The 27,256-nt window shown below is 39.9% G+C and overlaps 1 protein-coding gene across 1 annotated transcript; it reads left to right on the forward strand.

Annotated features, from left to right (window-relative positions):
• Nucleotides 1–356: 356 nt before the first annotated feature.
• On the forward strand, nt 357–27,256 carry LOC117288979. The gene is made up of 14 exons (XM_033769857.1): nt 357–596; nt 8,196–8,447; nt 11,364–11,473; nt 12,992–13,083; nt 13,700–13,729; nt 14,571–14,663; nt 15,485–15,601; nt 16,453–16,479; nt 17,945–18,238; nt 19,588–19,646; nt 20,076–20,185; nt 20,522–20,745; nt 21,377–21,605; nt 27,052–27,256. Exons 1-14 carry the CDS (start codon nt 357–359, stop codon nt 27,095–27,097), a joined length of 1,923 nt encoding a protein of 640 aa, XP_033625748.1. The 3' UTR covers nt 27,098–27,256.

Below are 27,256 nucleotides of genomic sequence, written 5' to 3' on the forward strand. Positions count from 1 at the left end.
ATAAAGGTAGAATTTTGCAATAATTGTTTATTTCATCTGTTGGTGACTACGTCGAGAACCAGATCGGCACTGATCCGTAACCGTCGCGTTACCACCCCACAGCACGCATCATGCACAGCTATCAAAATATGTTGCCGGGTAATGAAGTGCAATCTGGGGTTAAACGTGCGTGTGTTTGTGGGCATGGTATGCTTTGAGGAGTGGTCAATGTCACCGAGTCTGGCTGTCAGGCCGGTCGCTGCCAAGGCAACGAGTACTACCAAACTATATACTACATGGTAACAGAGAAGCAATTCTGCTTTATATTATAGCAGAGAGGCAAAGGCGCGCAACGGACATTATCGAAGTCAAACACCATGGCAATGGTACAGTATGTAGTTCTGTTAGTGGTGGTTCTGCATGCTTTAACGACCCATGCATCAACGGAAGAGACCGGGGAACTGACCATGAGACTACCGGGCCTTGAGGGTCACCGGCGAGTCCGGAGGCTGGCCAGTGAATCTGTCATGAATCAGGCTGAAAAGACTGCAATTTTGGACAAGCATAACGAGTTGAGGGGTCAGACAATTCCATCGGCGGCTAATATGAGATTCATGGTAAGTTACAGATCATTCCTGAACGGCTTCCACCGGATTGGCTTTCCAAATGGTTGAAGATAATGATCATTTTTATTAACAACCATAATCGGGTTGGATTTGATATAAATTATATCAAAACTCATAAAATACATCACATAAACTTAAACACAAAACACTAAAATCACACACACAAAAAATGTACTTACTTTACGAACTTTTTAGCTGAAGAAAAAAAAAGTATAAGTGTTGGTGTTAAAAAAAGGCAGGATAAATCAATATACAATGGATCCGTAACAGTAAAACGTTCCTGCCCCGCATAGAGTAGGTCAGGTCGACGTAGTGGTGTCTTGACTCGCCTCTCAATTCCCTGGGACCCCCGGTTCGAATCCAACCGGGGTCACTATGTGGAGTGGATGGTCTCGGTGCCTATAACTTGACTGCGTGGCTTTTAAGAGGAATGTCAACTCATACCTTCAGCTCCACTGAGTTTCTGAATGTCTATGTTTCCTTCCGTGTAGCCATTATCCTATATAGAGTGGCTTTTAGCCTAGTTTTGGGCGACTTGCATAAAGCAAATATTTAAAAAAATTAAAGCGTCGAGGATTATTTATCCCGATCCAGATCCAGATATCCTCATTATTATAGGTCTGGTAATCTACACCATTTGATCTGGATGGGCCCAGTTTTATAGAGCTGCTAAGCACAAATTTTGCTTAGCATGAAATTTCTTCCATGTAATACCAACCACATTACCACGTGATTGTCAGGACAAGCAAACAACAGCTGAATACCAGTAACAAGAAATATGCAACAAACGGAAATTTGATTGGTAATCCTGTTTTTATTAAAGCCGTTAGACACTTTCGGTAAACAGTATTGTCCAGAGACGCACACTTCGTGTATCACAACTTATATATAAAATAACAAACCTGTGAAAATTTAGGCTCAATCGGTCATCGGAGTCGGGAGAAACTAACGGGAAAACCCGCCCTTGTTTCCGCACGTTTCGCCGTGTCATGACATGTGTTTAAAATAAATCCGTAATTCTAGATAATCGAGATTTTATAATTGTTTTAAAGTTTTCTCAATAAGTAATGCATTTCATTGAATAATATTTCAAGAGAAGTATTTCACCATTACCTTCTGTAAACACTGTAAGTTATTTGTAAATCTGTGAACTTTTATTTTGTTTTCTGTTCCGAAAGTGTATAATGGCTTTAAGGAAGGCATTTTATGCTAAGCAAATGTTTGTGCTTAGCAGTTTTATTAAATTTGGCCCTGTACTTATCTGCAATGTCTAGCAAAGTCGGGTTTTCTTCTTTCAGATCATTTTGTTGTTTTGTTTAAGGTAGTTGTAATTATAGGAATTATAAACTTAAGGATACTAAGTTAGGACCATTTCGTCATATCTCGAGATAAGATCATGTCTTAACGCTTTCTGAAGTCCACCCCAGGTAAAGCACCCATGTACAGGGACGTTTTATTTTTTTGCCTTTCTGGTCAATATTTCGAGTAGCCACCAAAAAGCATTTGTTTTATACGTTACAAGGAATACTCTTATATTCAGCTCTTTTTAGTATAGGCCGGATTCCCAAAATTGTGCTTTTTGCGACCCTGCCTTGCAAAGTCTCCTATAGTCTGTCCGCATTCGTGCTACTCCTAGATATTTAAAGGAACACGTTGCCTTGGATCGGTCGAGTTGGTCTTGGCAAAGCGTTTGAAGCCGTTTGTTATGAAATGCAAATGGTTAGATAGATATTTTAAAAGTAGAATCTAATGATCCACACAAACATGCCTCGAAATTGCACGGTTTTCAAAATGTTGACTCCATAAAACGGCCGACCGTGTTAGTTCGCGACGTAAACGGAAAACCGTGCAATTTCGAGAGATACAGGGGATCAGTATTCTACTTTTAAATCATCAGACTCTTCAAACTCTTTTCCAAGACTAACTCGACCAATCCAAGGAAACGTTTTTCAAGACTAGTTCCATCCTTAGTTCTTATATCTGTCTTATCATGGTGGTTATACATAATGTACTCTTTCAGTTTATATGCAATCCAACTCCGAGAACAGCATCAACAGTGCCAGCTAAATTAAATAATCAAGTGATAGGCGAAGTAAGTTATTGGTTCAAATAAATCAATAAAGAGTGCAGTCTTTGAAAACTCTAAACGTAATAAGATGAAACAGTAAAAATTTAATATTGCCGAAGTTAAATCTAACATCATTATGCTTTGATCCCCTTTTAATCAGATGGATTTAACTTTAAGTAAATATTATGTGTGATCTGAGAAGACACAAAAAGTCTTACAAACTCTGTAATGTTCCTTTTGAATTTTAAGATTATTAGTATTATATCTAATTTTTCTTTTTTTTATAAAGTCAATGTTTGCATAGCGTTTTACAGCGTGGTCCGTGTAGGTTTCCCATTGAACTTTTTAGCGGTCATGATAAAGTTACCGTAGTTGCGTAGAAGTTTTCTGCGACCTCTTTCGGCCTGTTTGTTTTATACATCACGATCGCGTCAAGTTGACATCAGGGAGGTCAGTTTACTAAGCTTGCCCGTTGGATTTAAGTTTGTCGTTCTACAGAACAGTCGCAGTGTTTTAACAGTTCAATGGTAACTGCCTTGAGTTGGACATAGGGTGCGCTCGTTTAGCTTCCCTAGGTCTACCCCGCGGTGCTCACTCGGGTGAGCCCCTGACAAGAGCTAAACGAACGACCACTCACCGCTCTCGTAGTGACGTCGTTTACCTGGGGCAAGCCCCCAAGTGACCCACTCCACAAGCAGGGCACTGGGGGCTGACCTGGGTGAGCCCTTCGAATGACCTCAAAAGCTATTCGAACGCACCGGGACAGACTGGGGATGACCCAGGGAAGCTAAACGAACGCACCCTTTAAAAAGCGTTCTGTAAACCGTTGGTAATAATGTCGCGAAATTGCGTGGTTTTCTTTGTACCTCGTCGTCTTACACGGTCGGCCACATACTCCCAATGGCTGACCGTGTTAGATCACCACGTAAAATGAAAACCGCACAATTTTGAGTGATACTTGTGTAGATCATATACATTCTACTTTCAAAAAATCTTTCTAACCATATGCATTTCATATCAAATGATTTCAAACGCTTATAATAGATTAACTCGTCCGATCCAATGCAACGTGTTCCTTTAATACATCAGTCAATCTGAACCACAGGAAAGTAAGACGGACAGATACAAATATAACAAGTTTTCCTTGAATATATTGTGATTGGTATTAAATAATACAATAAACTACCGCGTAGCCCCAAGTCTTCATAATAGTATTCAAATCGCCTGGTGTAGAATAACAAATCTCTGCTCGATTTACAGAACGATTTAGATAATAGTTCTTGCGTCCATAAGTCCATAAACAAAAAACAACTCAAGGTGGCCGAATTATGTTGCTCTGGGGAAGGACAGTGAGGCCAGTTTGGGGTGGCTTGTCACCAAACGAGAAGGACAGAAATCTCCGTGTTGCACGAGAGTCAAGATATTGTTGAAAAAATCCAGACAAACAAACAAACATACAGACAGACAGACAGACAGACAGACAGACAGACAGACAGACAGACAGACAGACAGACAGACAGACAGACAGACAGACAGACAGACAGACAGACAGACAGACAGACAGACAGACAGACAGACAGACAGACAGACAGACAGACAGACAGACAGACAGACAGACAGACAGACAGACAGACAGACAGACAGACAGACAGACAGACAGACAGACAGACAGACAGACAGACAGACAGACAGACAGACAAACAAACAAACAAACATAAACCGTGTACCTGTATGGGATACGTTGAACGTGGCGATTACAGAATCACCCATACAGGGGTGGGGAGGGTGGGTTCGGGGGGGGGGGGGGGGGGGTAATGCTAAAACCGACATGCATACAAATTATTTACTGTTCTGGATCCAGTTGTTTGTTACCGGTATTCAAATAAATACCAGCATAAACTGGTTGTTAAGCAAACTAGTTGTTGTTGTCGTGTGCACGGGAGAGTGACATAACGAAAGTGTTAACACTAGTAACACGGTGTAGTCAATTATTGTTTTTTGCAAAGGACAATCGAACGTGAAAGTGTGACCGATTTTCTGACGTTCTCTGGCTATGGATACGGCCAGTGCCCAATTTCATAGAGCAGCTTTAGCAGGAAAAACAGCCAAGCACAACAAAATTATGCTTACCATAATAAGGTTACCTGCCAAACTACCATGTCGCATGTCAATTTGGTAATCCCGCTTATTTCTGCTTTAGTATATAGTAGCAGAAATGTGTCAAGCAATATGTTCTGCTTAAGCAGCTCTATGGAAATGCGCCATGATCAATGTCAAAGTGCAAGTCGAGTATAGCAACAATCTTAGTAACAGACATAGTAACTTCAGAAATTGCACTGGCTGCCCATAGCAAACAGAATTGACTTCAAACTTTGTGTAATGTCTTCAAATCCCTTGATCACCAGTCACAATCATACTTATTATCTGACATGCTACATCCATATGCCCCTACTCGTTCCCTACGCTCTTCTTCAGAGAACCTATTGGCCGAACATCGCATCGTCTCTGGAGCTGGTTCACGTGTTTTTTTCCTGCTGATCAAAACCTATAGAACTCATTACCATCACATCTTCGCAATGCAAAATTACTTCGACAATTCAAGAAGCTACTTAAGACTCACTTACAGAAATAGCCGACTGTTTTACTTGACTATTCATTGGAACATCTTGAATTTGGACTTCCTTTGTTTCATCTTCTGTAGGTGCTTTTCCCTTGGGGAAAGGGCGCCTCATACTGATAATGTATGTATGTATAGCCTTAGCCTTATTCGTAGCTACAGTTCGGAAACGGTAACACTCTTCAATGATCCCAGCACTACAATCGAACTGCCTGTGAGTTGTATCCGTGTGCAGCTACAGTCACGGCTACGGCTGTTGCTAATACCTCAACGCAAAATGAAGCAAAAATATAGACCATGCTATACTACAAAGGCATTAATAAAGCGCTCTTACAAAACATGTGTCACAGTGCTTTACACAAAAAGAAAAATAGCAAATAAAAAACAAGATAAACATACAACAAGATTTAAGAGTCATATAAATAGGTTTTGAGAGCTTTTCTGAAGGCTGTCAATGAAGATGAATGTCGTATTTTGTAAGGTAGTCGGTCCCACAAAGTAGGCCCTGCAGCAGGGAAACCCCATCACCATGTGAACTTTGTTTGTAATAAGTGTGACCTCGTACATTCTTTAAGTATTCGGGCAGGCAAGATACTGTACTCTTCATTTATGGGAAAGTTTAAATTTTGTGTCATAACTTCCACAAAAATCCAAGAGTTATGAAAGTAAAAGCTGGACAAGTTTTCAGATGTGCCCCCTTTCATCATATCAAAGGTTGATAAGGATTAGATAAGACTGTATGTTTTCCTCTGTGTACAAATCGTGCCTGCAGGAAGTCCAGGCTATGTGGCTGTTTGGTAAACATGTGATATCACAGGTCACGTCGTCTACTGCTTTAGTCGTCGTATCTGCCAATTCGGACACGGCCCTTATAGTCTTATTATAATTATCGATCTGATCATGAAAGTCTACCTTAATTGCTTTTACTCATTATGAAACCACCTGCAGCGGATGCATGGTCACGCATGAGGTCAACTGCCGCTACTAAATAAACCACAAAGCTCATTAAAGGTCCTGGGCAATATTGGTAACCACTCAACAAAATATTGTTATCGTAACAACTGACCTTGGCTCAATGTCATAGAGCTACTTAAGCAGAAAAACTGCTGAACAACTTCCTTTTTTTAGGCAGAAATGAGCAGGATACCAGTCATAAATTGTACACGTGACATGGTATTTTGGCTGGAAGTCTTAGTGTGGTAAGCATGATTTGTTTTTGCTTAAAAGCAGCTCTTTGAAACGAGCAATGGAGAGTAATGGAGAGCTCCTTTCTCAACACTAAATTTTAGAGAAAGAGGTATTTTTTTCAAAGAAAAAGTAAAATACATCAGACTCGAAGCCGTCCATTTTTTTCATCTGAAAGCACACAAATTTTGTACAACAAACCTTTTTTTTTTCTTCTTCTATATTATTCCCTTGCTCTTAGATGACCAATTGAGTCAAAGTTTGCTCAGGTTTGTTATTTTATGCAAATGTTGGAATACACCAATAAAGAAGACTGGTCTTTGACAAGTTACCCAACGTGTCCAGTGCCCTTTAAACTGCATCCATTGGACTTATGTAATGAATTATTTATTTTTTCTCCATGAACGATTTCTGACGGATGAAAGCTGTTAGCAAAACAGAAAAACATTAGTTTGCCTCTTAGACAATGCACAAACATGTGCCACTGTTGTTTGCACGTAAATGCTGGTACCGGCAAACTCAAAAATTGATAAGGTATGCAGGATCGGTGTAGCTGGAAAAAAAATAACCCACAGACAGAATTCATGAAATGACAAACCTGTGAAAGTTTGGGCTTAATTCGTTGTACAAGTCGGGAGCAAACTCTGGAAAAAGAAACATGAATTATTTTCTGCATGTAAACACGGGTCCTCAATTTTGTTAACCAAAATCAATTGTTGCTTTTTTTTTGTATTTCAATATGTTTTTAAATGGAGTTTTCAAAATATGACTTCTTTTCAGACGGAAATATTTCACCGAAAAGAATATACTAGGTATAAACTTCATAATGCTCTGAGACCAAAACTAAACAATTGTCTATCCTTCCAATTCTTTACAACACATAAGGATTTTTTTTTTCTTTTTTTTTTTCAAGTTGTCTCAAAATGAAAGCTTTTAATTTCACGGACTACAGTAAATAATTTATATTGAAATATATTTTGTTGTATCAATCTTTTTTAGAATTTTCGAGCGATGTTTCTTAAATGAAATTCCGTGTTCACACTTCCACCACACTGTACACTGCATGGTCAATCAACCAACTGAATCAGTTACAAGCTCTACTGGTCACTTTCAATGCTACAAGGACATACTAAATTCAGCCACTTTATAATTGCACTTTTTCCCCTCGCTCCTTCCACCATTAACAACCACACCTTAGGCCAAACAAATGGATTAATCGCTAATAAATGTGAGTGTGGAGAACCCTGGCATGTTTTTAGGGATTTCGATATTCTGCTCTTCGATAATAATATTTTTAATTAAAGCCATTGGACACTTTCGGTAAACAGTGTTGTCAAAAGGCCCACACTTCGTGTATCACAACTTATATATAAAATAACAAACCTGTGAAAATTTAGGATCAATTGGTCATCGACGGAAAACCCACCCTTGTGTCCGCACGTTTCGCCGTGTCATGACATGTGTTTAAAATAAATCCGTAATTCTCGACAACGAGAGTTGATAACTGTTTTAATGTTTTCTCAAAAAGTAAAGCATTTCATGGAATAATATTTCAAGAAAAGTCTTTCACATGACCTTCTGTAAACCCTGTAAGTTATTTGTAAATCTATGAACTTGTTTTTTTTTGTCCCGAAAGTGTATAATGGCTTTTAATTTTGTTGTCATGCTAAGGGGTGATAATTAACTACAAGTCTAATTTTATGCATTTCTATCCTGTCAGGAATGGGACGACACCTTGGCCACCCATGCTCAACAATATTCCGATATGTGCATCTGGGCCCACGGTTTTCCCGATGTGAACATCACACCGTTCAACCCAGTTGGGCAGAACCTCTGGCTGGTCGGGCCAGTCAGCGAGTCGTACCGGCCCAACGGGGCGGCCGTGACTCAGTCGTGGTTTAACGAGGACCGCTTCTATGATTACGAAACTCACGCGTGTGAGCCGGGCAGAATGTGTGGACATTACACTCAGGTAAAATGCCTTTTTAAAGCCCTTCTTATACAAAGTTATAAAATTTAAACACTTTAAACTTACACACATTCTTAAATATGGATCATTGTGTATTGCAAAAGAAATTGTGTATTGCAAAAAATTGAGAGTTAAAATTGACACTTTGGGTGATATCACGATACTGAAGAAAGAGTCAAATTTAGCACCCTGGAGACAACTTTTGTTCTTTCCGTTGTCCCTTTGTTGAATATTTTTGGCATAGACTTTGTAAACACAATTCTTTGTGGAGCACCAAGTTCATCTATGAAGGTAACGAAAAGGGGGAAAAATGTGTGTAATAATTATACCTGAGCATGTAAAAGGTAACATATGTAATAAGAACCAGAGCATGGTTTACTGAATTTACACCCCGTCTAAATTATATTCTTATAAACGGTTCACTAGTGCAGATAAGAGAAGGGATCTGGAATTGTTAAAATGATTTTTATTTTTTTGTTTATTTATTTTATGTACAACACACAACAACTGACACTCATAACCCCAGTGAGGCACACATTAAACAAGTATTTGTTTTGCTTTTCTGAATAAAAACAAAGAATGAAACAAAGTTTTCATTTCAGAGAGAAAATATGCCTGATTTACTGAAAGCTCTAATTTTGTAGCAGTCCATGGAATTTCAATGCTTGACTGAATCTAAACATCTGTATAAGCGAAGGAAATTAGTAAATATTCCGTGGACAGCTTGCAATTTCTTTCATTCTTTTTTGTTTCTATTCAATAAGCAGGATAGAGTGCCTGAATATGCTTTACTGAACTTTAAAGAGTCATTATTTTGTTTGTTTGTTTTGAAAAACATCACCGATCTCGGTCAACTTCTTTTTGACTCACCGTGTACTTAAAAGAACCTGTGCATGGTTTTTGATCGTTGGCATACACCTCCCTATAAACTCTTCCCTTTATAAAAGGTTCTCTAGTGCAGATCTTTCGGGGTGGATCCCGATTCACGATTCAGATAATTCTCTCTAAAACTAGGAAAGTCAAAAAGGGATTCACCATAGGCCTTTAAAACCTTGACCTTGACATTCCTCTTCATTCTATTGGTGTCTGTTTGTAACTTTCGGCTTGCTCCATGAACCGTAGCAACCTATCACCAATGTCATTACCACGCAGGAACTTCCTGGACACAATGTTAGTTATTTTATGCATATGTTGAGATACACCAACTGTGAAGGCTAGTCTTTGACAATTAACAATAGTGTCCACTGCCTTTAAGGGAAAACTTCTGCTTGAAAAATATCTTTGCTAAGCAAAATATGAGTTGGGTGCCAATCATAACAATGTAAACTTAATGTAATAATTTGGCTGGTCTGCTGTTCCTGTCAATCTGTGCTTAGCACGTTTTTTGGGTTGGGTCATTACATTGGTAATCGCTAATTAGCTGTTCCATACATTAGAAGAATATACCGTTTTGCGTATAGATTTCTAGTTGTTGTCTCGTCCCTCATAAAAATCCCATAGCATTTATACACATATCAATGTATAGTAGGTATCGATGTACAGGGTAGACATTCACTGTACAAACTTCGGGGAATGTCCAGTGTCCAATATCTATAATAAAAAACGGTAATAAAAAATATTCGCTGCACAGATATAATGTGAATGTCCAATATTCAATGTCAAACTAACTTAATTGTAATGCGAATGTTGCATTTGATTTCTACATGTTGTATGGGCAGCTCGCTTAAGCACCATTGATATTCGCTGTACAGACATAATGTGAATGTCAATTGACTGGTGCCCCACTTATATTTTGCTTAGCAAAGACATTTTTTAAGCAGAAAATTATCGTTAACAGCTTTATGAAAATAGGTCCCGGGAGTCATTGCGTGGTAATGACCTTTGGTTGGCGGTTGGGCTGCCTGCTAATGGACCAAACCGAAGGTAACAAACAAACACCAATAGAATGAAGAACAATGTCAAGGTCATGGTTTTAAAGGCCGATGGTAAATCCCTTTTTGACTTTCCTAGTTTTTGAGAGAATTATCTGAAGCGTGAATCGGGATCCACCCTGCAGGATCTGCACTAGTGAACCTTTTATAAAGAGAAGGGTTTAGAGGGAGGGGGTGTAGGCCAACTCAACCATGCACTGGTTATTCCCAGTACATGGTGAGTCCAAAAGAAGTTGACCGGGATTTGTGAGGTTAAAACAAAAATCAGTCAGTGTATACAGTAAAGCATATTCATGCACTCTATCATGTTTATTTAAAAAAAAATAGCTGTCCACAGAATATTGATTGTTTAACAGGTTGATTGTTTAAACAGGTTTTAGCCCAAATTACGAGTTTACATTGTTATGACTGGTGCCCCACTCATATTTTGCTTAGCAAAGACTTTTTTTTAAGCAGACAATTCTCGTTAACAGCTTTATGAAAATGGTCACGGGAGTCATTGCGTGGTAGTTTTGGCTGGTAACCTGTTTCTGCTAAACTGTACGCTCCTTTGCTTAGCAAGTTCTGTGCTTGCATGCTTTATGAAATTGGGCCCCGGTCATCACATTATTCCATTATAATAAGCTGTTCCATATAGCAGTCGGAAGGGCTTGTTTTGCGTCAAAATTTGTATTCGTTTTTCTTCTTTTTGTTATTCCCTTTCCTTAATAAATCCTATAGGAATTTGTACACATATTATTCAAGTAGTTGATGATATCGATGTACAAGGTAGACATTCACTGTACAAACCTATGGGAATGTCCAAAGTGTGATGTATCCAATGTCAAACCATGGTCATACGAATGTTGCATTTAATTTCTACATGTTGTGTGGGCAGCTCGCTAAAGCACCATTGATATTCCCTGTATACAGACATACTGTGAATATCCAATATTCAATGTCAAACTAACTTCACTGTCATACGAATGTTGCATTTGAATTTGTACAGGTTGTGTGGGCAACTAGCTATGCAGTTGGGTGCGGCATGACTTTCTGCCCTACCACGGCTCATTTTACTACACCTAATGTAATGATCGTCAATTGTCACTACGGCCCTGCGTAAGTATAAGTAGTGGGTTATTTTCCCCGTACGGAAAATATTATTGTTCTATACACTTTGTGCGGATGATGTCATAGTATCAATAGGGCGCCCTCACCTAGAGGTCTCAAATGCGATTGTGGCACATAACCCCCTAGCCTGAACATCAGACGGCAGAGACTGACCTCCAGCCGCCGTGTATCTTCACCAACATTCTTCACCAACATTACATGCGTGTACAAAGTGTAAACGTATTACGTGTGCCCACGTGTGCATTAAATGCACACGTGAGCACACGTAAACAGACGACCGAAAGTAAGCTTTCCATATCTGTGTTTTTAATGGTGTTATGTCAGAGGCATCCAAATCACCTCCAACAAAGCAAAGCACAGCTATGGAAAGCTCATGTCACTGCGCGTTTATCCAATGACAGCATTGTGTCCAATGGCATCACTGGATCTGAATGGCATGTAGGGCCTACTTTTTTTTATCCTTGCGGATAAAGACAAGACCCCAGACTAACGCGTTTGTGGCACATCACCCCCAATCTGTGTCACACCTTCTACGATGCCAAGCCCTGGAGGAGCGTTGCCACCTTTAAGGCCTTATGGCAGCAAACAAGATGGCTTTGAGATGTGCCGAATCTCGGTCAATTAATTGAACTATTATAGTCGATTGTGGACTCGAAAGAAGAGTGACGTGAGGTCAAAAAACGGCCGTTCATTGGCCAAACATGTGCGCCACGCGTACAAATATGTGCTGATTTGTTTGATTCGTCATCGTTTAAAGGCAGTGGACACTATTGGTAATTAGTCAAAATAATTATTGGCATAAAACTATTCTTGGTGACGAGTAATGGGGAGAGGTTGATGGTAAAACATTGTGAGAAACGGCTCCCTCTGAAGTGCCATAGTTTTCGAGAAAGAAGTAATTTTCCACGAATTTGATTTCGAGACCTCAGATTTAGAACTTGAGGTCTCGAAATCAACCATCTAAACGCACAAAAGTTCGTGTGACAAGGTTGTTTTTTTCCTTTCATTATTATCTCGCAAGTTTGACGACCAATTGAGCTCAAATTTTCACAGGTTTGTTATTTTATGCATATGTTGAGATACACCAACTGTGAAGGCTAGTCTTTGACAATTACCAATAGTGTCCACTGCCTTTAACCCCCTCCAAGATGGCGGCTGGATCATGACCTCAATGAATACTATTCACACATTAAAATGAAAACAAAGTGTTGATATGTGTATAAGTATTAGTTATACTCTCCTTGTATTACAAAGCATAATGGTTATTATTCACTGGGAATATTTTTTATCTACACAATTCCTAACGTCTCCTGATGGAGACGATCAGAAACATACCGATCGAAACGTCAAGTCGTCAACCGGTTCTGTTAAGAATCAACACCACTCAAAGGAGATATTATATTCGCACGGTGTTACCACACACGTCCCTTAGTTATACTTTCACATTCTCTTCCCTACCCAACATAAAGCTCAATGTTTAGTTTTGACTTTTCATTTGTATTTCAGTGGCAACTTCGCTGGAGCTCGGCCCTTCATCTCGGGGATGCCTTGCACGCAATGCCTTACCAATATTGGTCAGTGCTACAACAATCAGTGTCGTAAGTTATCCACAGATCTCCGACGAGAAAACTGAGGCCCTTCTCGAAACCACGGCTTCGGCTCCAGATGCGGCCCAGGCTAGATTGGCCCCTTGGGTGTTTGGACAATATTGAGCGTGCTCAGCAGGGCTTCGGAGCGTGAAGCCGCAACATAAAGCTAAAGCCGTGGATTCGAAAAGTGTCTGAGTAAAGATTATTCGTTGTCATTTAGAAAACAAGCTCATTCTGGCAACTCAAAGCTGGCTGCTTATTGAGAAAGTTGCAAAACTGATGGACCAGTTTACCTTGGTTATGCAGGACGCCATTTTTGGTCCAAAAGTACCGTACACACAATAATTACACTAATGATTGGTGTATAGTTTGGCACCCTGTGTGCGCTCATGCACACAAATTACTTCTAATCGCAGGTTGTCACAACTCTACCAATATGCAACTCTTGGTGCACAACTCTAACTAAGGGACATAGCACCAACGCTTAAAAAAATTCCAATAATATTCACAATTACTCAATATTCTTGAAAGACCCTTAGCTTCTTGAACACCAATCAAATACATTTTCCCATGACCAAAATTTTTGAACTACTTTTAAATTCTTGTTGTATCATTTTGTTCACAGGGTTATGTTCAACTCACAGCGAAGAGTGTGGTAAGACAACGCTCATAATATTTGAATACAATAGCAAGCTTGTCAGAACCGAAAGGTGGATTCAAACTTTGGTTTAATTCGACTTTGACCGCGAAATTATTTGATCTGAAAGGGCCCCGTTGATACAAAACAAACTTAAAGTAAAAGGGTTATCAAACAATTTGAATCTCCAAAAACACCCTTTGGGTCTTCAAATTTCCTCGGTGTCATTTTGTTACTTTTTGTGTGGTATCTTTCTTGATAATGTTTCAAGGGCATTGAATCTTGTCAGCGGTTGCCAACTATAGCAAAAGTCAACTTAAAGAAAACGTTTTACAAAGAAGTGACTCGTGCGGACTCCCCTGGGTGCATAGTGGGGGACTTTTAAGACGCTAGATGGCAGCAGTCTTACCATCAGGTAAATCATTTTACCTGGTAAGTCTGCTGCCACCAAGCACTCCAAAGCATCGCATTTAACCCAAGGTTGTATCCTTGTCATTGTTACCATTTATGTTTACCCTTTATTACTGAGCGGGGTTCGAATCCAATCCGAATGATTTGCCGGTGAATTGTGTTGTTCTTCATGGAAATTGGGGACAGTATGACTATGCGGTGCTTTATGCGCGTCGGTGTAAGGGTTGAACAAAATTATATTCTTTATCCCCGATGCAAAGCTAACAATAGTCTTGACCCAAGACGTCAATGATCGATTGTGGATAATGTACTACGCTCAGCTGTAAATCACTAGTGTGCGCCCTCCTATCTTTGTTTCTTTGTTTACAACTGAGCGGAATACACTATCCAATATCGATCACTAACTTCTTGACCCAAGACTAAACTGACCATTTTTATTTTGTTACAGTTTGTAGCCAGACTTGTGAGAATTGCGGAACCTTGGACGCCGATATGTGTAAATGCGCTTGCCCATTTGGGTACACGGGGAGCGATTGCAGCAGTAAGTATAGCCTGAACATTATGACGTCTGTGCGGCACCTAAATGTAGCCCGAGCCCTAAATGTAGCCAGATCGAAATGTAGCCCCAAACTAAGGCCGTGTCCGAAACGGCGACTTCGGCTACAGCTACGGCTAGATCGCGCGCGTCTGCCTCTTCTTCAACACTGATGGACGCGCTGATCTAGACGTAGCTGTGGCCGAAGTCGTCGTTAAGGCTAGTGAATAAAGTCAGAGACGGGCATCAAAACCGACGCAAACCGGCGTGTTATTACCTGCATTTCAGATAGAGATACGCAGTCCAGTTCTATTGCGGACGTGATAGGAATTAACTATTATTGTGGGCATCTATCGAAAGCTCATGTCACTGTGCACGTTTTATCCAATATCATTATATCCAGTGGAATCACTGGATCTGAGAAGTCGGGATCTGTCTCTATCATTGCGGATAAAGTTAAACTAAAGTAGAGGCCCAGATTACAGTCAGTATTGAAACACAGTTAAGGGCTTGAGTCCAGGCCGTCGATTTCTCAAAGAGTTAGGACTCGTCTTATCTCGAGTTAGGACGAGTAACTCTTCCTAACTTAGGATTAATCTTAAGGTCTGCATGCTACAGTGCAGGGTTGGGACTCGTCCTAAGTCCTAAGATTAGTCTTAAGTTAGGAAGAGTTTTGTGAAATCGACGGCAGTGTTCTTAACCGCTAGGCCATGACACCCTAAATCATAAATCATAACAAAAATAATGCTCAAGTTCATTATTATTATTAACCAACCAAGCATATGACCTTTTGACCTACGAACTTTGTTTGCCTTGAACCCACACAGAGGACTGTGAAGATACAAATGAAAATTGCGGGAACGGCAATTTAGTTTATTCTAACTGTAACGCAGAGCACCAAGCCGTTCTGGATCAATGTCCAGCGACCTGCGATTTATGTTTACGTGAGTATAATATCATAGCGAGGTTTAGCTGCACGTTACGCGAGCAAATACGTGAACGTGAACATCCAAAAAAATTGTGTTTTTTTCTTTGACGTCGCCACTTTGGGCTTATCGCATGCTCACGTTTGACGTCTGCGCGGTAACTTCACGTATGCTAATAACGTGAGATTTTAACGACACATCTTTCTGACGTTCACGTTTACGTTCACGCGGAACGTGCAGCTAAACCTCCCTAATGATGATGAGGAATTCAGCTTGAAGTAAGTTCTGTAAATCGTGCTCTCGTGCTTTTAGTATAGACGCACTGGTAGGTCTGTCCCAAACCATATCCCCCATCCCGATATTTTTAAACACTTAGATAGTGTGTCCGACCTAGTTCCTCCTTTTAGAATTTTTGAGCGTGGAACCATACTTTCTGCTTTGTGTCACCCATACAAGTTTTTTTGGCTGAAATATTATTAAACAAGGAGCCATAACAACAGCTGTATTCTACGTCATGCGTCTCTTTGGAACTCCTTGCCTGGTGCAAGTATCCCTCCATCCCACAATATTGACTGTTTTGAGAGATTCCCCAACTTCAGCTCGCCCGAGTTCCTTTCTCATTAAATAGTTGTTCTTCTTCAATGGATTTTAGTTCCTTTTTTGGGGGAGGGGGGGGGTTCGTCTGCTGGCACCAAGCGTTCTGAAAGTCCCTTAGTACATGTATTATTGTTAAACTATTCCATAAAAGTGTGGAACTAAAGGTGTATCTGAATTTTAATTAAATCAAAGGTTAGAAGTCGATGCAATAAACGCCCTCTGTAATCTAAAGCCTTTGTTTTACTGACTTTTGTTTTATTTTCTTTACACAGCGTTCAAGGATCCAAACTTCGTGTGTGGTACGTTCACTTTGTTTTCAAAAATATAAATCTTGGTATTACTGTCAGTAAAGCTTAGCCTGTGTGTTATGAAAACAAGACAATTATCATCAGTATCATCGTCAATAGCGCATTGTACTCGAGGTGACACAACGTGGTGTGCGGAGGCCGACGTAGTCTTGGTTCAAGACTCTCCTGGATTTGTCACAAGAGGTCGCGCTATCACCCCCAACGTGCTATCAACCACGAACCACTATCACCGAGAACTGCTATCACAGGAGAGTCTTGGCACATTCGTTAAATCTCACCCCAAATGAAGGGGCGGGCTCTGCGGGAAACGTACGCACGCGCATTATGTTTCCCCCCGATTTTGGGGGGAGATTTAACGAATGTGCCAAGATTCTCCTGTGATAGCGGTTCTCGGGTGTGATAGCGGTTCGTGGTTGATAGCGCGTTGGGGTGATGGCGCGCCCTTGTGTGACAAATCCAGGAGAGTATTGAACCAAGACTAAGGCCGACGGGGCTCTGCTCTTTTCTCAAAGGCACACAGAGTGTTTTTTTTTAGTAACCAAAGGCCGTGTGAAGCAATACACTTACTAGCTCATGCAAACATTAATGGCAGTTAAACTGCTACTTGATTGTTGCTACAAATATCGAAAAGACAAATTGTTCTTTTGCCATGCAGAACTTTAACAAACATTCCTTTACGCAGCAAACACGTAACGTCATCGTAATGTTACTGTTAAGTTGTATTTTGGTAATGTTATTTCCCAACTAAAACCCAACTAACCTGCCTAATGACTAGTGCATGACAAATATCTAGGCAAATTGTCACTCTCCCCTAGTTGATGTGCTAAAAATGTGGGCCTTGAACGGGAGAAAGGGGGGGGGGCAAATAGGAATAGTATATGCTTTTGGAGGGTATGGGTACTTTTGTGTAGTTACATAAAACTTATACAGTTTGAAGATTTTATATGTTGCTGTACAATAGGATTGTAAATTTCATGTATTTTTATATACTTGACGAATAAACCATTCAATTCAACTTGCTGAGGTGCTGTAGTTTTTGAGAAATCGTAAAAAACAATGTCATGGAAATAATTTTCGTCTCAGTGATCTTGAGACGAAAATTGTTTAAAACGTATTGTCATGACATTGTTTTAATGTTTTCTTAAATACTATAAAGCACCTCACCAACTAATATTTTAAAGTACGCTTCCTTCTATCATTGTCTTCAAACGGTGTAAGTTTTAGTGTAAATCTGTGGACTCTGTGTTTTGTGTTACAAAAAGTACCCACATCTTTTAAATAAAAAACTTACGTAATAATCGCACATTGTGCATCCATTTTCTGTGAGTAAATTTGTGCTTGGTTATCGTTCATTCTCTGATTACATGAGCTAATGGTTAAGAAAGAACTTCCGTTTTCAAAATTATACTATTTCAATGAACGATAATCAAACTTAAGATTGTTTCTTGTATTTTAGCGACAGTTCCTCCAGCGACAGATCCACCTACAACAACCCCGGCCTCAACAGTTGCACCGGTTCACCCATCTACAGTTGAAGCTTCTACAGTTTCTCCAACTACTGCTGTAGATATAGTTATAACATTTCCAGCAACCACATTGACGTCTACTAACACGTCAGCAACAACCGCTGGACCAACTACGACGTTATCACCGACTTGCCCGTCTCTAATTTGCGAGCATGGTGGTACCCTTCAACTCTCAGCCTGCAAATGTATCTGTAAAGCGGAGTACCAGGGAAAAGCTTGTGAACGTAAGATTGATTTGACTATACAGAGACTACGACAGACCAACCAACTCACAACTACAACTACGACGGACCAACTCACAACTACGACGGACCAACTTACAACTACGACAGACCCAACTCACAACTACAACGACCAACTGACAACTATGAAAGACCAACTCACAACTACGACAGACCAACTGACAACTACGACAGACCAACTCACAACTACGACGGACCAACTCACAACTACAGCATACAACTCACAACTATGACAGACCAACTCACAACTACGACAGACCAAACTCACAACTACGACGGACCAACTCACAACTACGAAAAACCAACTGACAGCTACGGCAGACCAGCTGACAACTACGACAGACCAACTCACAACGATGACAGACCAACTCACAACTACGACGGACCAACTCACAACTACGACGGACCAACTCACAACTACGTCAGACCCAACTCACAACTATGACAGACAAACTGACAAATACGACGGACCAACTCACAACTACAACAGACCAACTAACAACTACGACAGACCAACTCACAACTACGACAGCCCAACCCCAACTATGACAGACCAACTCACAACAACGAAATACCACCTCACAACTACGACAGACCCAACTTACAACTACACAACAGACGAACTCACAACTACGACAGACCCAACTCACAACTACACAACAGACAAACTCACAACTACGACGACGCACCAATTCAAACTACGACAGACCAACTCACAACCACGACAGACCCAACTCACAACTACGACAGACCATCTACGATGGACCCTCATGCAACCAAGACTTAACGCCGGCCTCAGATTGACCTTGCGTCAACAACAACAAAAGTTGGCGACTGACTTTTCTGGATCACACTGCGCCTGAGCTAGGACCATCGGGAACTTTTCAGTCGGCAATTATTTACGACCTGAGCGTAACTGCGATGATTTTCGCCGCTCGTAAAAGTCGGAAGAGTAGAACAATTTTATTTTGTACGACATGATCCCGACGGTCGGGAACCAATCGCAGGCGCACAATTTCTCAGTTGTTGTGACCTGAGCATTATTTTGTCTGCGCGTTGCCGACGGTTTTGTTGCGGGCGCAAGAAAATCGTACGTCGACGTCGACATGAGGCCGGCTTTACCCCTTAGGAACACCAAACCCAAACGTTCTCTTGCTAAATGTCAGATAGCAATGGATTTTGAACACGCACACAGGTAACATTGACTGAATATTGTGCCTGCCAAATTTGATTAGCGCCCTCTCTTTTATGTCCAGCTAGCCTATTACTGGATGCACAGGTATGTACTTTCAAAACGAATTCATTGTTTTGTGGTTTTTGTTTTGTTGCAGAGGTACGCTCAGAAGTACGAAGGGGGATAGCAATAGTCCTAAATGCTGATATTGCTGATGTAAGTTTATTTAGTTCATAACATCCCGATCATGCTGTCGTTTAAAATTAATGTTGATCCCTTCTAAATATGACAATTTGCGAACAAACATTTTGGTTTCTTATTCACAAATATGTTGACATAATTGGGAGACCTCCAACATGGATTGAGAAAAGATAGCTCAGTTGGTTGCGCGCCGGTGTGGCAGGAGATTCTGTTCCTTTTGTTTGTACCACCCAAATTGATGAAAAATTTGATTTGCAAGAACTGAGCTTGATATTGTGTATGAAAACAGCCTCTGGAGCACCGTGGTAGCAAAGGGCTGTAAACCACTCTTTGCTGAGAAAGAATGAACAGCGCATTGACACGTTCTTGTAAAAAAATAAGCTAGAAAGAACTTGTTGGTTTTATTGTTTTTGTTGTATAAGTTTGTTTTCGTATATTCTGCAGTGGCCGGTTATCAAGGTTGGTTTACTGGACGCAGTCGCTGAGGTTCTTACGACTTACTGCAACGGAGAGGGCTTTTCAAAATGCTGCAAGGGCAAGGGCACCAAAAAGAAGTAAGAAATAATTCAGTTCCTTAAAGCAGTTTTTTTGTTGTATGATGATTGGGTCCACATTTTCACAGATTTGTTATTTAATGCACAGTGTTGGGATACACCAAGTGATGTATATTGCCGTCGATTTCACAAAACTCTTCCTAACTTAAGACTAATCTTAGGACTTAGGACGAGTCCCAACACTGCACTGAAGCATGCAGACCTTAAGAGTTATCCTAAGTTTGGTCGAGTAACTCATCCTAACTCGAGAGAAAACGACCCTTGGTCTGTGAGCAAATTGTCAGAATGTAATCAGAAGCTGAACACCTCTTCACCGTTATCAACATTTTCTTACAGCGCCGTAAGGTTGGCCTTTGCCTCTTCTGGCAATTTCTTGATTGCAACGGGTTACCCAGCAGTCTCCCATCAGAGCACCAACAGACAGCCTGCGTTCGAGACCATGCTCTTATATTTAGCCCCTGATGTTACGTCTGACCTTTGTAATGGTGGTACTTTATCTCGGAAAAGGCGAGACGCCGAAAAGCTTAATCACGTGATCCATCGTAGGGAGACTCTCGAAGGTATGTGGCTCCCTCTTTTGGGTGTATCACTTCGATGATTAAACTTCTTTATTTATAGACCCATAGGCTGAGTTTCTTGGCCCAAGTCGCACGCCCGAACAATGAGAACACGACCCAAGAACAACACACTCGGAACAAGATCACACACCACCATTCATCGTGGGTGTCGGGAACACCAATGTACAAAATCGCAGCAGCATTACAAGACAAAGAGTGAACTGGGTGCAAAAGTCTCTCAACTAGATTGTTATAGTCAATTTCGACAAGTTGAAAGTTAACAAAATAATGTTTGTTTAATGCATTGGACTGATAAACATGTCATCCCAAAGAAAAAGGCCGAAAGTTAGGTTTCTCTGTACCGTCAGGTTTTTGACTACTACAAAACCAGCCTTTTTGACTGACCTACCGCGTTAGTCACATTTTGACAATGACCACTATCGAATCACTTTTGTTGCGCTAGATCACATCATCGTTTATTAGCGGATAAACAACAAGAACAGCGATCTTTTTTTGTTCTTTTTTTTTTAAGACGGAAAGGGAGGCTGTCTCTAAAAAGGAACTGAGCGGGGACGATAAGTACCCTATGTTCTTCATATCATGTTTCCTCATGTTATCCATTATTCTTGTTCAGATGTGTTCTTGGACCAAGACGTCCTGCTAGAAGCCGTGGAAGGTGGATTGGCGGATATCCGACAGGCTCTCACACAACTCAACGTGACCGTGACTTTGGAGAGCGTGGCTGCCGGGGAGGAGGAGCCTTTGCCCCCGGCTGATAACGGCTTACTCATCGCGGTCATCGTAGTTGTGTCTATCGTTGCACTGGCTGCTCTCATCCTGGTTGGGTACTTTGTTTCCAAATAGTAAGTATTTAAACGCTTTCTAGGGGCACTGGACACTATTGGTATAGTGCATTAAATGGGTCTACCATTTTATATAGCGTTAAAACAATTGAACATAATGCCGAAGGAATGGTTTGCCTTTGTGCCACAAGGTCAGCTTTCTCATTCTGGACACTAATGGCAATTATATTACTCAAAACAGTTGTTAGCAAGAAGATTATTGATAAGCAACGACCAATATTGGGAGCAGCGGTTGTTGACAATATCAAACATTTTGAGAAACGGCTTCCTCTAAAGTAACGTATAGTTTTTAAGAAAGTAGTATACTTCCTCACTCAATCATTAAAGGCAGTGGACACTATTGGTTATTGTCAAAGACTAGCCTTCACAGCTGGTGTATCTCAACATATGCATAAAATAACAAACCTGTGCATTTGAGCTCAATCGGTCATCGAACTTGCGAGATATGAATGAAAGAAAAAACACCCTTGTCACACGAAGGTGTGTGCGTTTAGATGATTGATTTCGGGATCTCAAATTCTAAACTTGAGGTCTCGAAACCAAATTCGATGAAAATTACTTCTTTCTCGAAAACTACGTCACTTCAGAGGGAGCTGTTTCTCACATTGTTTTATACTATCAACCTCTCCCCATAGACCTTATTGCAGATAGCAAAAATCCGACGTCCCGCAAAGGATTGTGGGAAATATTTTGCACCTCCAGTTAAGGCCGGTTTATAGTCGGTCGCACGATGGTCGCGCGATGGAAATCTTGACGCAAAATCATAAAAAGACACAGTTTTTAAGCCTCAGTCTTAGGATCGCGCGCAAGATTTCCATCGCACGACCATCGCGCGACCGACTATAAACCGGCCTTTATACGGTCGTCACGTAACGTGTTCTACAAAGTTTTTTTTGTAAACAATAAGTTTGTAAACATTGACATTGTTTGTGGTGGACGGTCATGCTTCTGTGGCGGAAGACAGTTTCACCCACGAATGCTTTATTTAGCCATGTCCGATGTGTATTATTAATATAAAAAAAATACGACAATAATGCCATCGGACCAGTGTGTGTGCTTTGCGACTCAACGGAAGAGCGAGGGACTGTACATGTACGTACATACGTAGGTAGGTCCATGCATGTTCTTTTGACTTTGAATGAACACAAAATAGTTTAATAAAATATCAATAAAGCTTGTTGATGATTTAATCATGACCGGGTCATGATTAAATCATCAAGCATGTCAAACCCAACAAGCTGTAGGCTACAATTTGAGTATTGTATAGGCTAGATTTATGTGTGATTGGTGGTAGAAACTAAAAAAGAAACATAGGCCTATTCAATTATATATTCCTCAACATTGTTTAGAGATGACAGATATTGATATTATATTCAGAATATAATATCAATATTCTGATAATGATACTGCTCATTAATTAGCTCATAGTCATATTAGTCATGACTGACTTTCAGGGCAGAGTGTTTGGTTATGATTTACAAGGCAAAAGATCATTCATAAATGCCTCAATCAGTTTCGCTATCTGCATAGCGAAATGGTGGAGAGCGCTTCACGTGGGGTCAGGGTGTTTAAAGTTAACGAGTAATAAAGACCAGCTGGAGCTGTTTATAACCGGTTGTTTTCGGATATGAGATGCATAATATGCGCTGGTCTTGGTGCTAGATGTTTCACCGATACGGGCGATGTTTGTGAGTTGGCCGCGCTGGGTGTGAAAGCAAAACAAGAAACGTCTTGCACCAAGACTAAGTACGCACACACCACACAATGCATCCGAAAACTGTCTCAGTCATTAAAATGCAACACATGTCAGGTCATCAAATAAGATACGTAAAAGAGGAAACAAGGGCTGAACGACCACGACCCTGCCTGGTTTAAACGCCTTTTTAAGAACTTGTAACCACTCATTTATTCCCTTAGTTTTTGTCTGCTTTATCTTTCAGATAATTACTTGTGCATCAACATGCTTCGTGACAGGACTCATATTGGAAGCAGTTATTCTCCCAGTTCTGTGTTCACTCCAAAGATGTGATCTGTACTGTTGTTTTGTGGACTCGACCAACCACATCCTATTTCTTTTGCTGCAGGAGAGCTCATTGACCATCTTCTGAATTGACTAAAGGCTGTGTGTGTGGGTGTGTGTGTGTCTTCATGCTCTTGAAGCCATTTTTGACTGATGACACGTAAATTGGCGATGAAGAGATAAATGTTAATTGCAGAGTGAACTGTGACGCAAGCGTTCTGTCGGCTGTTGGGCTTTGAAAACACCTAAAGGTATCGCAAGTGCTTCTTAACATGCCTGTGCGTGGCGTCCTGCGGTTGTAGGCTACAATTCTCAGAGAAAGTAGAATAATACAACACAATACAAACAATAACACTGTCCAAACGTCCGTTTCCACTGTCTTGAAGAGTTTAAAGCTTCATTTATTCTGGTTACTTAAATCATACAATAATACTTCATAATGCAAAGATTTAAATAATACCAAGGGTTGCAATTGCAAAGATCTAGAGGGTTGTAGTTAACCGCCTCAGTACAGTCAACATGAACAACAGGCAAACAAGGGTAGATAATAATTGAGTGAAGTAAACTGCAATGTAAGTGTTTTTAAGGGGCCATGAAAATACCAAGTGTGTTATAAAGTTAATAATATTACCAATTTAAATATTTGAAGAAAAAAATTAAAGGATGGAAATTGTAAATAAAAAAGTGTTTGTAAACAAATATATGGAACAAAAAGTGTGACAGGTTTGGATTTATTTTCAGCAAGAGTTAAATTATGTGTACCCACAGTTATCAATGAAACCTTTAAACTCTCACCATAAAATGGGTCAAATAATTACAGATGCTGGTTAGATTGTGAACAATTGTTTTCACACCAACCCCGAGAGTTAAATTCACAACATGCATGATATAGCATTCACAAACTAGAATTTGTCACAGGTTTTATACATAGCTGCAGTTTTATCATGGCGCCGTCATCTTTAGATTCCATTCCAACATGTGGGTGTAGCAGATAGTCTGACCCCTCTTCTAGAGTCTTTTTGTGAACAAGGACTCTGACATGCATGACGTGTTTGCCAAAGGTGGCTGCAGCTTAATAAATATCAATTGTTTTAATGTTGGCTTTGTGAAGTCATGAGACAGCTTAATACATTACCAATTGCCTCTGGCAGTACTGAACCCATTATTAGTGGGCCCTGAACCACCTGACCACAGTGCCAGTCTACTTACTTGTTAATTTAAATCCAAATTTTGAAGATGCAGAGTTTGCAGAGAATCACATTTAAGTGCTCACAATACTTCTTCTTTGATGGCAAGGTTTGAAATGACTTTTCACCCACTTAAACTACAAAATGAGACCTATCGGTATATAAGTTTAGAATCAGGTTTAACAGATGTACAAATATAGCCTATTATTTATAAAGAATATAAAAGTGAGTTACTGTATAAATAGTCCTCTCAATATGGCTTTTTATTAGTCTATCATAACAAAAAATGTATTAATTGGGATAGTTGCCCCCAAAATAATAAAGTTAAATGGTAACAATTTCCAAGTAAAACCAAAAGGATTTATTTTTTGAGGATGCCCAATGCAGAATCTATTTTTTTTATTGAATAAATCAAACTTATTTGAAAAAAAAAATTATATTTTTTTCTTCAAATTCATACCTTAAGAAGGGTTTCGCTCATGTGACCTAGTCCTTGCTTTTCGAATTACAAACCTACAAAAACTCATAGTCTCATATCATATATGATAAAATTATAGACATAACAAACATACCATTATTACAGTACCAGTAGGGTCTAACAATAAAGCTTACAACTTGATGCTTTATGGTACAGTGTGCTAAAAGTATCATTTTTGTAATACATGCACAAAACAAAGCACAAAGTATGTAATTATATTATGCACAGAATCATGTTCGTACAATACGTGTACATCAAACTTGTATAAACTGAACCCTTGATAAAAAAATTTTTTATGCTAGGACTACTTATAAGTTCTAGAAACTAGAAGTATGCTAGGACCTACACCAGAACCTTGTCGTACTTGTCATGTCATGATCTACGGTATAACCATGGAGGTAGAAATAGATTTATATTAATAAATATAAGTATAAACCACAATTACTTAGTCACTTTTGGTCACGTTAATTTTGAACCATATCAGTGGTAGACCTAAAAAGTTGATGGTGTGAGAAATAAGGAAAAAGTATCATCTGCCACATAAAGTTTTAAAAATGTACAACTACCATGTATGATTGAAAGCTATTCTATTTACGTTCACGTCATTGCTGATTAGTGGCATACAATTACAGATACAATCGAATCAAGACGATGTAACCATTGATGGGCTTTATCCATAGAGCTATATGTAGACTCTAGTCTATACCAGGAATAAGAAAATAATGATTGTATTTTTTGTAAAACAGTCATGACAGTCCTCGATCATGACCTTGGCAATGTTTCTCTGTTTTGTAACAGAAAAAAATGTCTTACTTTTGTCATGGAGGTCGTCCATGCTTTTCTCGAAGTATTTATCAGCACAAATCGGAGTCACTGGTGGGAAGTTTTGGTTGTTATTTCCGATCCCTCGAGGGTGACTGGTGGTTGCGGGAGGGTCACTGATCCGTGTTGCAACTTCTCGCCATTGACCTTGTCAATTTCAGTCTTCCGACGCCCTACAGACGTAGACGGGCAAACCTAAAAACAGTAATTTTATCGCGAAAAAAATGTCGCCTTTGGAGTTTGTCTTTAACTACTGTGTCTTGGCACATTCACTCTAGCTACAGATTACCTTAGTTCGTCTATGCCAGAACTATTTATTCTATCAAGCAGCTCTTTCTCGGTCACTCAGCTGCCACATCCATTTTGCAAACCGATCGATCGTGTACGAACGTTGAACGTTGTTTACTTTTTTGAGCGAGGTGCCAAATTTTTCCCACAGTCCTTTGCGCGCACATGCGCAGTTGTTCAAAATTGCTATCTTAAATAAGGTCTATTACTCCTAATCAAGAAAGGTTTTATGATGATATTTATTTTGAGTAATTACCAATAGTGTCCACTGCCTTTAAGAGACTTCAGCTGAAACCCTTTTTAGGCATCTTAAAGCATACACTGTGGAACAAGGGTGGTTTTTGGGGGTTTTTTTTTTTTTCTTGCAAGTTCGATGATTAAAATAAATTCAAAATAATTGAGTCAAATGTTTCACAGAGATGTTATTTTATGCATATGTTGGGATACAGCAAGTAAGCAAACTGGTCTTTGGGAAATACTAATCGTGTTTAGTGTCATGATGAAAGTATGACAACCATCAGAATAATTTCCCCTTGAAGCCTCGTATTTTGCTTGTTTTTTGTTCAACAGTTCCTTTGTTTCACAAGATCGATTTTGGTTGATTAATTTACAGATTTATACTGTACATGTATTTGGTTTGATTTTTTTCAGTATTTCGAGAAAACAAAAGGTTACACCACCAATGCCATTGAACTAAGATGCAGACGGATATTAGACTATAATCAACCGTGGTCTCACTTCATCGATCAGACAAAAGCAATTGTGGGGCTCTCTCTACATCATCATCATCATCATCATCATTCGGCATAGACTTGCGTCCGTGGCCGCCTCGTTCTCAGGTTGTAATGGGGGCGCA

Source organism: Asterias rubens, chromosome 4 (assembly GCF_902459465.1).
Source record: "Asterias rubens chromosome 4, eAstRub1.3, whole genome shotgun sequence".
NCBI lineage: Eukaryota > Metazoa > Echinodermata > Asteroidea > Forcipulatida > Asteriidae > Asterias > Asterias rubens.

Excerpts from the sequence above, each read along its gene's own strand:
- LOC117288979 (XM_033769857.1), top strand. The coding sequence starts at position 357 with ATGGCAATGGTACAGTATGTAGTTCTGTTAGTGGTGGTTCTGCATGCT. Across the intron at positions 8,448-11,363 it reads TGTGTGGACATTACACTCAG|GTTGTGTGGGCAACTAGCTA; the intron begins GTAAAATGCCTT and ends GAATTTGTACAG. Across the intron at positions 14,664-15,484 it reads CACGGGGAGCGATTGCAGCA|AGGACTGTGAAGATACAAAT; the intron begins GTAAGTATAGCC and ends GAACCCACACAG.